General features: G+C 47.8%; 1 protein-coding gene across 1 annotated transcript in view; it reads left to right on the top strand.

The window, feature by feature from the left end:
• LOC106806150 (thyrotropin-releasing hormone-degrading ectoenzyme-like) overlaps nucleotides 1–12,015 on the top strand; it is a 45,606-nt gene that overhangs the window by 15,146 nt on the left and 18,445 nt on the right. Inside the window, exons 2-4 of the mRNA XM_014808013.1 lie at nucleotides 611–887; nucleotides 10,158–10,278; nucleotides 11,802–11,953. Of these exons, the coding sequence (XP_014663499.1) occupies nucleotides 611–887; nucleotides 10,158–10,278; nucleotides 11,802–11,953 (550 nt within the window). The remainder of the gene's footprint in view (nucleotides 1–610; nucleotides 888–10,157; nucleotides 10,279–11,801; nucleotides 11,954–12,015) is intronic.

Here is a 12,015-nt window from a genome sequence, read left to right as displayed (position 1 = left end):
GTGTGTGTGTGTGTGTGTGTGTGTGTGTGTGTGTGTGTGTGTGTGTGTGTGTATATGTGCGTGTGTATGTGTGTTTAGGGGTGTGTATGCATGTGTATGTGTATATGCGCGCGCGTGTGTATGGGTGTGTGTTTATGTGTGTATAGTTGTGTTTATGGGTGTGTATGTATGTGTATGTCTGTGCGCGCGTATGTGTGTGTATGTGTGTGTGTGTATATGTGCGTGTGTATGTGTGTTTGGGGGTGTGTATGCATGTGTATGTGTATATGCGCGCGCGTGTGTATGGGTGTGTGTTTATGTGTGTATAGTTGTGTTTATGGGTGTGTATGTATGTGTATGTCTGTGCGCGCGTATGTGTGTGTATGTGTGTGTGTGTGTGTGTATGTGTGTGTGTGTATGTGTGTGTGTGTGTGTGTATATGTGCGTGTGTATGTGTGTTTATGGGTGTGTATGCATGTGTATGTGTGTATGCGCGCGCGTGTGTGTGTCTACGCTCATGTGCATATCAACGCACCCGTGCCACGCTACAATTCAACGCTATAGCCAAACCTCCGATAGACGTCACCGTACATGGAGCGCCTGCATTTCTTTTCCCCTCACTTCCCAACAGGCAGGTGGCGATGACGCAGTTCCAGCCGACGTCTGCGCGGCGGGCATTTCCTTGCTTCGACGAGCCGGCGCTGAAGGCCACCTTCAAAGTGACCATCGTCCATCCGAGCGAGATGAGGGCGCTGTCGAACATGCCGGCCGGCCGCACGCACGTGATGCACGACCGGCGCTGGACACGCACGGAGTTCGTACGCTCGCCCGTCATGTCCACCTACCTGCTGGCGATGGTCGTCGGAAATTTTGCCTATCTGGAGACAACGACGCGCAACGGCTTCGTGGTAGGTTTACAGTAGGTTGACAGTCAGGAATGTTGGAACTTGCTGTAGGTGTGTAGCGTGTTGTAGGCGATCATGTTGTTGTGGGCGATCATGTTGTTGCAGGCGAGCAGGTTGTTGTAGGCGAATGCGCGTAAATGCACGCTAGCCATTGTATCACTGAACCCACATATATAACTCTATCACCGCACATACTCCACCACTGCTTCAAAGCCACGCAATGCGCACGTTACCCGAAATGAAGCTGTAGCTACACTATACATACGACGTGATCTTTTCGTTCATGCGTGGATTATGAGCCAGAAATGACCCCTGTCGATACCCAAAGCGTCTCCCTTTGATGCCAAAAATAATATCGCGTGATCTTCCTCGCAGTCTCGTAGTTTGTCTATGAGATCTCAAGAATAAATTTCGCATGAAATGACTGCAAATCATATAGGACAACATATTATTACACGCAGGGAAGGCTGAATATGTTAACTAATCAAGACACGGCGTCTGAGTCATGCAATCGTTTTTTCCTTATTGCTTTTTCTTCGCAGATATCTATGAAACTTGGGAAATTGCCATGTCAGAAGGCTAGCACGCGGTCTTTGTCATATATACGGTGTATATAAACGCAAGAGCACACTCAGCCGAACACTTTCGCACGGCGGGATTATGTTCTGATATAAGAACCGCGATAGCTTATGCAAGACTGACACAATCCAAAGAAACATCGAAACATATCTCGATGACGCGCCTTTTTTCCTCGTCGAAACCCGATGCGATACGCATGTGTTTAGTCTGCTTACGCGCGCGAGGGTTTGCGTTTTTACGGAGCGAGGGGACGGGCGGGAGGCGGGAAGGTGCGGCGTTTTAGGGACGGGTATCCCGCTGCGATGTTTGAAAAACCAAGAGAAATATCAGCGATCGTTTCACAGCATCGCAGCGACTTCTCCGCTGCACCGGAAGCAGACGACACAAATCAGGACGATGTCGCTGATTAGCCGTTCACTTGTCATCGGCGCGGCTAATCCTGCTTGCGAGACGCCCTCTGTGCTTCAGAGCAGAAAGAACATCCCAGTGGGCAGGTCTTGTTTTGTCTCAAATAGAACGGAATTATTTCTTTAACGTTTTTCTATGCTAGGCTTCGGAAGGAGATTCTTTAGTTGCGAGAAGGTTCGTTATATCAGTGTGCACAGACACGCGCACCGGATGCAGCTAGGGTTGGTGGCGGCTGACTTTTTCACTGTTGCCACAAACATCTCCTACTTTGTAACCGTTTGTGCACCGCAACAGCAACAACAAAAAAGACTTGATTTGATTACTTTGCCACTGCAAAGCAGCAATTGTTTGTAAAATGGTTAGCAAGTATCAACCGAAAACGAAACGCCTTCGCCGATCTTGCACAGACGCCGATGATGTGTTAAATAAACCGCAAAAAATGCGTCATATGCGTGCCGTGTGGACTGAACGAAATTCGCGTCCAACAGCCGCTGTTATTGAGCCGAAAGTGCAACGATGTTTAAATTACATGTCCAGCCTCATCGAGTTGTGTGGGAAGTGTAAAGCTGACAAAACGCGCGGAAAATGAGATTCGAAATCGCATGAAATTATTCGCACGAAGTGCATAATTTGTAAGTCGAAACACTTATCGCCTCAACACGCGGCATGTGTCATTAAAAACCGAGCACGCCCGTCAATTCTCGTCCGCTCTATCAGTTCTGCTCACTACTTGCGCGGGGATTGACGGAGAAGATGCTCGATGTCGTATTTATTCAGTGACAAATTTTACGATATACGCACGTAAAGAGTTTCGCGCGAAACATTCAGTCGTATGATATAAGAACCACGCGGACAAACACTTCGTTCGACGTTTATGATATACTCAAATGAAGTGCGCGTGCGCATATGTGATGACCTTGTAACGAAGCCGTAGCCCGCAACCCGACGCCATTAAAACCATTAACGGTAAAGTAAACATAAATAAGATACGCAAATATATAGAAAGAACGCAGGGAATGAAACAAGGCTTAAGCCCTAACAAAATTTAAGCCCTCTGCGTATCCTATTATGTGTCAGCGCGATGGAAATATGTTAGTCACTATATATATATATAACGACCAGGCGGCGCATTTCTGCTATTATGCATCGATGCTCTGATATCCCGCCGCATATTACATCGATAATAAACACCGCAGAATTAAAACACGCATATCGTTATGCATCGATTCCATCAGCTCCGAAAAATTTAGCGTACACGCGTGTTGCTGTCGATGTTCAAGCATAGTCGTAAATAGGGCAGATGTCCTCGCTCTGTCGTCAATATAAAGCTTATATAGCGTTGCGTCGTAAATCGTGCGTTGTCGTTGGCGACGTTGACAAGCTGTCTCGCAGTAATTGTTGTCCACGTTTCGATTCGCTTGTCGTGCGTGCGGTGGGCACACGTGACTTCTAATATACCCTTGCCCCTACGTGGTAAACAAGAAAAAAGGCCACAGGTTCGCAAACACGAACCCACAAACAAACAGACACGCAGTTGCCATTAACCACATATGAGGCAGGGTAGTCGTCCACTCCTTGCAAGAGCAAATGAGAAAATGTCGCGCGTGGGAGAGCGCTCGCAGCGCCACGAGCGGCACACATTCGCGTCGCGACAGTCTGCGTTTTTCGCAACGATTGCTCATATTTTATGCATCGATGGCGAGACACGCGGATTTACTAGGATTAATAATTTACGGCTCTGCTGCGGCGGTAGGGGGCGCCGAGATCGAGTATTGGCCGGATTTCCTTTGAAACCGCAAACGCAGTCGCGTAAGCTTGCTAAAACAAGTAAAGGCGTAACAGGATTAGACCACACGGCGGCTCGGGGGCGGGGTAAAAAAGCGCATCGCGTTCCTGTTTACCAGTAAATCCGCAAACGAAAACAATGTTTATTATGTCTCCATGCGTATCTAGAAACGGGTGACGCGCTCCGGTTAAAAAAGATTTAACTTTTTAACCTCTGAGCCGTTTTCCGTTTCATCGCTAACCCTTTCCCGCACGAATGGATGAACCACACAGCGCGGCCGTGCAGTTACAGGACCCCCGTCGGTAGTTTCCAGTTGCTGGGTTCTTTTGCGCGGAAAGAGGCCGTCATAGCAGTCTGTCTCATGTACACGCGCGTGCGAGCGGAGCGGCTTTGCTAAGCAAATATACTCATATTGTTTGGGCGGGCCTTTCATCCTTCTGTTACTGATACACGCGTCGATATTGCAAGCATATGCCGCCGCCAATACCCTACTGCTGCGGCTAGCGCAAGAAACCTCAGCGAGTGCTTTCTCTGTCCCTCCCTCTCCCCTCTCACTGCCTGTCTGTCTCTCACTCTCTCTGTCACTCGTTTCCCGTCCCTCTCTATTGCCCCCATCTATATGCTCTTTTTTTCTCGAGCTCTCTCGCTCCATATACGTCCTGCCTATGTCTCTCTCTCTCCTCTTTCTCTCGCTCTCTCTCGCTCTTTCCTTCCTCTCCCTATATCTATATTTCCCTTCTTCTAGCTATGCTCTTTCCTCTCGCGCTCACTCTTTCCCTCGCTCATGTCTTCCAGTAATTGGCGATTCTAAGTTAATTTGTGTTTTAAGTGTCCACGAGGACAGATTCATTATACATTTTATATATTTACAATGACCAGCAGTCTCGTGTAGCATATCGAATCGTTTTCCGTCGCCACCCTTCCCTTGCAGCGGCCGCTAAGCATACCACACGACCCTTCTGCCTTGACCGCCCCCTTACAGGCCCTCCCTCTTTGGCGACGGCAGCATTACGCAACAGACCACGTGGCACGTACTGACACCGGCGTATTCTTAACCGGTATACACACACACACACACACACACACACACACACACACACACACACACACACACACACACACACACACACACACACACACACACACACACACACACACACGACACAATCACACGACACACACACACACACACACATATTAATATATATATATATATGTATGTATATATATAATGTACACAAATACACCGCATGTTCACCAACACAAAAGTAAAAGAACAAAAATAGCAAGTTTACAAAGTACACCGCTACTCGCAACATAGACACGCAAACAATCAGTACACAAGTAACAAAAGGTTCACGAACACCGTCGGGAGGGGGAGTCACGTGTCACGCGTCGTACTCTTAGCGACATTTTAGCGGCAATGTCTCGGTATGCGCTGCTGCGCAGGCGCCTGACTCGTCCTTGCAAAACACACACAGCGACGTCTCATGGAGATATATACTTATTCAGTCGAGGGTCGGCTGCATGATAGAGCGCTTCTCTATTTCACACACGCGTGCTATCATCGGTGCGCACGAGCGGCTGACCGAATTACGGGAGGCGAGACGCTCCGCGCGAACGCGCGCGAGAAACATCTTTCTCTATTTATCTCTCTCTCTCTCTCTCTCTCTCTCTCTCCCTCTCTATTTCTCTAGCTCTCTCATTCGCTCTCACCCTTCTCTTGCCCTTTCTCGCTCTCATTCTCTCTATCTACCTCTCTATTTTTCTCTCCCTCGCTCTATCTAGCTCTCCCTTTTTTTTCTCGTTCACTTTCTTGCTCTTCGTCGCTTAATTTCTCTATCTCTTCCTCTTCCTTGCTTTACTCTATTTCTCTCGCGCTGCCTATCCACCTCCCCTCCTTCTCTCTCCGCTCTCTCTCATCTCTCTCTCTGGCTCTCTCTCTCTCTCTCCTCTCTCTCTCGCGTCTTCTACGCTATTACGCCCGCGCTGAAAAAAATCGAACGACATCTCCTCGCCGAGGTAAAAAAATGTTCTGATGCGCGTCTGCTGAATTCTGTCGTAAAGTTTATATAAGCGATTGGTCGAAGCGCTCCGTAGTAATACGCATCTCGCAACGCGGAGACGGCATATAAACGCACGCTTGTTTCGCCCAGGGCTCGGCGCGTAGAGGAATAGAGTGCGTTATAAGCCCGCCTTTCTCGCGCCGCCAGCACCGAGAGCGAAAAAAAAAGAGCCGCGTGCAATACTACCTGATTACGCGTTTCCGGCAATCGATTTAAGATGTTTGTCTACGGCTACCCGTGTCGGAATGTGCAGGGTCGGTCTACCGCCCGTGCTAGCGTAGCGAAGCGCGTGCCGGGGAGTCAAACTGTTAATCGTGCGGACTCAACTGGATCGAGCTTGACATCAGTGTACCGACAGGCTGTAGCAAATTAGGACCACACTTACTCGCCGTCAGTCAATGACTTGCGTTGCTCGAACCTCACGCGCTTAATAACCACCCACGACTTACACTACGACCCGGCCACTGCCACACCACCCCAGAACCCACCGAGCCGCACACCAACGAACAGCCGCACCCACAACACTTCAAAAATCCACCCACGACCACAGTACAAACACCAGTACCACCCGCATAATTATATAAACTGCATATAAAACACAAACCAGGCACAAAACCGCCACCACACTGACGGACGGACGCAGGTATCCTCGTCTCTCTCTCTCTTCTCTCTCTCTGCTTCTCCTCTCTCTCGTCTCTCTCATCTCTCTCTCTTCCTCCTGCTCTTCTCTTCTCCTCTCCTCTCTCTCTCTCCTCGTGCTCTCCTCGAACGCACGAACCCTTGCTTGTGTGCGGGCACGCACGCTGCGCAGTGTTTGGTAGGTGTGTGTTATGTGGGTAGTGTTGTCTGCATTGTGTCGGTGCAGATGTGTGTGTGGTGGTGAATCTGCTGTGTGTGTGGTTGCGGTGTTTGCGTAGTGGTGCGGCCAGCTGCGTGCCGTGCGATGCGTGCACTGTGACGTGCTGCGCGGCGCGTGGCTTTGCCGTGTGTAGTTATGTTCATGAGATGGTAATGTATTTTATGACTGTGCCCGCGTGTGTGGGTGCTGTATGTCCTGTGCCACTGTTGGGTGTTCAGTGAGTGTGTGTGGGTGCTGTTTATGTGTTGTGTGTGTATGTGTGTGTGACGGGGGGGTATAATTTGCGGCATGTATGGGTTTATGGCGCGGTGTTTATGCATGTGTATGTGTCATGCGCAGCGCGCTGTGACGGTGTCTACGCTCATGTGATATCAACTCCACCGTGCCACGTACCATATTCAACGCTATAAGCCCAAACCTACGAGAGACTATCACCGATACAATGGACGCCATGCATTCTTATTCCCACATCACTTACCCAACAGGCATGTGCGATGACTCAGTTTCAGCCGAGTCTGCGCGGCGGCATTCCTTGCTTCGACGAGCCGCGCTGAAGGCCACCTTCAACAGTGATAACCATCTCACATCGTAGACGAGATTGAGCCTGCGCTGCTCAATCATGCGGCCGACCCGCACGCACGTGCATAAGCACGCCGGCGCCTACTGACACGCCACGGAATCGTATCGCTCGCCCGAATTCAGATCCAACCTACTGCTGGCGATGTCGTCGGAATTTTGCCTATCTGGAGCACAATCGACGACGCAAACGCTCGATGCGTTATGTTTACATATGTTACAGTCAGAGAATGTTTGGAACTTGCTGATAGGATTTAGCTTGTTGTATGCGTCATTGTGGGGCGATCAATGTGTTGCAGAGCGAGCAGTATGTTGTAGCGTGCAAAGTTGTGTAGCAGCGAAAAGGTTTATGTAGCGCGACCGCGTGTGTAGGCGAACAATGTTTTAGGCGACAGATATATTGTAGGCAAATACAGGTTTTGCTAGGGTGCGAACACGTGTTGTATAAGAGAACATGTTGTTTTAGGCCAGCAATTTATCGTTGTAGTGCATAACAGCCGTTTTATATGCCAAGGAGGTTGTTGTAAGCAGCAGTATAGTTGTAGGCGAGCAGTGTGATGTAAGGCGGCAGTTGTTGTAGAGAACAATGTTGTTAGTAGCCGAGCAGATTGTTTGGCGATATAGTGTTGTGTAGTGCGAACAGCGTTGTGTATGCCGCAACATGTTGTTGTAGGCTAACATTGTTGTTGTAGCAGGCAAATTTGTTGAGGGAACCAGAGTTGCTTATAGGCGAGAAGGTGTTGTAGGCTGAGCAGGGTTGTTGTAGGCAGAGGTTGATGTAGGTCAGCAGCGTTGTTGTAAGACAGAACAGGGTTGTGTAGCGAGCAGATTGTTTAGGCTAGCAGATGTTTAGACGAATAGGTTGTTGTAGGCCTGAAATGTGTTTGTAGCAACAGTTCTTGTAGGCGACAAGTGTTTTAGACAATAGGTATTTTGTAGACGAGCAGGTTTTTGAGGAGAACCAGTTGTTCTAGCTCAGCAGGTGCTTAGGCGAGCAGGTTGTTGTAGGAGCAGGTTGTTGTAGCGAATAGGTTGTTGTAGGCAACAAATTGTTGACCGCGAACAGTTTGAGGCGAACACGTTTGTGATAGGCCAATAGTTTGTGTAGGCATAACAGGTTGTTATATCGAACAGAAGATTGCGGCTAGGCGAGCCAGTGTTTAGGCGAGCGGGTTGTATGTGCGCATGTGTATGTACGAGCGAGTCAGTATTAGTTGTAGGCGAGCAGGTTGTTGTAGGCGGCACGATGTTGTACCATTCGCAGGTCGTTGTAAGGCGACCAGTGTTATATGCGAGGATGTTGCTGTAGGCGAGCAGTTGTGTAGGCCGAGCATTTTTTGTAACGAGGCATCTTTGTTCGTGGCGAATCTAGTGTATGTTGTAGCGCGAAACAAGTTGTGTACCGAGCAGGTTGTTGAGACAGCAGCGTGTTGTAGGCGAACAGGTTGTTGTAGGCCGAGCAGGCTTGTGTAGGGGCGAAAAGTTGTTCTAGCCAGGCAGAGCTGTTGTAGGCCGAGCAGGTTCGTAGGCGACAGGTGTATTGTTTCCGAACAGTTTGTTGAGCGCGAGAGAATTAGGGTAGCGAGCAGGTTTTTGTAGGCGAGCAGGTTTTTGTAGGCGAGCAGGTTACTGTAGGCGAACAGGTTGCTGTAGGCGAACAAGTTGTTGTAGGCAAGCAGGTTGTCGTATAGAAATATTTTCGTTAAAGGCGAGCAGGTTGATACACGCAAGCAGTATGCTGTAGGTAAGCAGTTATTCAATAGCAGCTTGTTCGTGGTTAGAGCAGTGAATGCCTTGTTTGCCTCACGTTCGGAGTTGTATTAGTATCGAATGCGTTAGAGAGATGCGGGATAAAGCTGCGATTACCCACGCGCATTTCGGCCCGATGTCGCGCGCAACGAACTCGCTAGGGCACGAAAGAACTTGCAGACTTCATCAATTGGGAACTCGAGCGAATCGAATCATGCTAAAGGCTAGCGCAGGCAGTCGCAAGAAGCGAATTCGTCCGCAAAGCCCACGCGTGGATCCTTTCGTATGCGTCTAGTGTTTCGACTATTACTATCAATTATATATAAGTGCAGGTGTTTCCAGCGCGATAGCTCTCTTCGCGCGAATGCCTCAACATTCGGGGATTTTCACTATATAACGATCTCGAAATTTTGTCGGAATACGAGCATTTTCTACTTTACCATTGCGTGTTTCCTTTTGCTGCATCATCCGACCGCTGTGCATCTTACCGCGCACTCTCCAGTCCCGCTGCCGTAAGCTTAAACGGTTAGCAGCGCATCGCAAACCTTTCTCAGAGAGGCGTGCAGGCGTCTAACGCAACGTAAGCCTCTAAGGCGCTTGAGAAAACTGGCGGAAAAAATTTCGTCGTAGTCGCCTTGTTGTTCTTCTTCTTCTTATACTACTTTATCTTCTTTTTTCTTCTTCGTCGTCTTCTTCTTCTAATTCGTCGTCATTGTCGTCTTTTTTCTTTTTCTTCTTTTTCTTTGTCTGATTCTTCTTCTTCTTCTTCGTCTTATTCTTTTAATTCGTCGTGCTCTAATGCTTCTTCTGACCTTTTTACCGCTTTTATTAATTTTTTTAAAATTATTATTATTATTATTATTATTAAAGTTAAGTTGTTCCGAACCACTCATAAATGTTAAATACTAGGATTAGTAGGCCTAACCTGTGCGACTATGTCTCTAAACCAAACAAATTTCTGCATGTCTTACATCTGTACTTTTCTGTGATATATCCTATTCTACCATTTTTATTTCCCACAATTACCGCTCATATGAAATCATTACATCACAATCTTAGCGTATAATTATATAATGCGTTACATCATTCTTCCATGCAGGTATCACCACGACACGTAAACAACTAAGTCTATTATCTTCGGTGGCATCGCAATATAAAAAACACACGATAGAAATACAATAAATTCGCAATAAATAGACGCCACATACGACTACACCACCAGCGACACGTTTTGCTTTCGTCATTCGCAGATTCGCACGTGGGCACGACCGGAACTCGTCAACGACACCGAACACTCGCTCAGCGTCGCAAAAACCTCCAGCGAGTTCCTGACGGATTACTTTCAAATGACTACGGTAATACCGAAGGAAGGTAAGATCGCGAGGGGACTTACTCGCTGCATAATGCGCGCATCTCACGCACAGCACTATAACTCGATCTTTTCGGCGACTAGAGCACTCCGGAGTGCTGTTTATCGGCTTCCGTGCACGCGTGCACGCGTTCCCAGCTCTGCTCGTATATAGAGGGTTTATTTTGCACGAAGTTGATTCATGTCAGCTGTTAAAAGTGAAGTGCCGTACGGAGCCAGTACTGGTTCTGGCAAAACAGCGTCTTCGCGCAACGCAACGTATATCGACGCACATGGTGCTTACTCCACATGCTAGAGCTGCTCATGTTAACTCGATCGGTCGAGACAGTTTTGCTTAATAAGAAGAGTGTGAGTCAGCGGCAATCGAGCGACGAGTTTGATGCCACGGGGGAATTCCCGTAATAATAATAGTCGGGAAGAAATTCGCCGGGGTTTAATTGCATCGACGTTCCCTGTAACGAGATGCACACCTTCCTATGGGGGGAAGGAGAAAGCAACGTGAGAAGGTAGATTAAAAAACATTAAACGACGACGTAGATGTGACGTGCTACGGCCCCGGGGAGAAATAATTAATTAGCGGCGTAAATTAAGCGGGAGTCTGCTGCGCCGGAGCGCGCTAACACTTTCAACATCCAGTAATGGGGGAAATCCCGCGACAAATTGCGCTGGATACGTTGGCCGGGAGGGCACTACCGCACCCTCCAGCAACCGTTCTCGCCAGCAACAGCCGAAAAGTGAAGCACGGCCACGATACAAACAACAGTCGCGACGACAACATATAATACACGATAAACACGCAGACGCAAGCACTATGCGGGCATGTAGACGCAAACGAGAGCACGCCTACGGGCAAGTGCGCACACGTATACGTATCCGGGCGCATATATGATAATGTGCTCACGCACGTGTGCAAGGAGAGATACTGTCTCTAGAACACACTATGTAACACACGTCTATATAAACGTACATCGATGGATCGATGCGGCAAACAAATTACACATCATATCACGCTACAAGGCAAACAAATAAACCCCTGTTAATCTTTACGCACCTGCGAAAGAGCTGTTATAGTATCAAGAACATATAAATAAGATTATCCTAGAGTTATATAACTACTAATACTATATTAGTAGTAACTTTTAGTTATATCATTACTTATACTACATTAGTAGTTAGTACTAGTTTTATAGTAGTAGTAACAACTTTTGATATAACTATCAGTATACTATAATTATATCAATCACTAGTGATATAATCTAGCACTATAGTAAGCCTAATATTAACTATATTACATACTATTACACCGTGACGTTATAAAGCGGCGCAGGCGAGCGTATGATGATAACATCATCAAGTTAATTAATGGTCTGGTCAGCCATTCAAGAAAATGCCCCGACGGGAGCTGATTTAACCAGACCAACAGGGTGCTACCATTGCCTTTCGAGACAGACAGATGCTTATATAGTAATATTAACTACTGGTTATATAATTATAAGTACTATATAGCACGCTTCATTACCGACAGATCACGTGTGTGTTCCTAATTTCGTCTCGGCGATGGAGAACTGGGGCCTCATACTCTATCAGGACGTCTACTTCATCTGGAACGAGTCAACGTCGACGATCCACGACAAGTACTTAGTGACGAAAGTAATCTCACACGAGGTTGCTCACACGGTCAGTATACACTCAGTAGCCGCCATTCGGGCCATGAAGCTCTCAGTGCTCGCTGCGCCCGA

This window comes from Priapulus caudatus, unplaced genomic scaffold (assembly GCF_000485595.1).
Source record: "Priapulus caudatus unplaced genomic scaffold, Priapulus_caudatus-5.0.1 Scaffold144, whole genome shotgun sequence".
NCBI lineage: Eukaryota > Metazoa > Priapulida > Priapulimorpha > Priapulimorphida > Priapulidae > Priapulus > Priapulus caudatus.
This window is presented reverse-complemented; position numbering and strand designations above follow the sequence as displayed.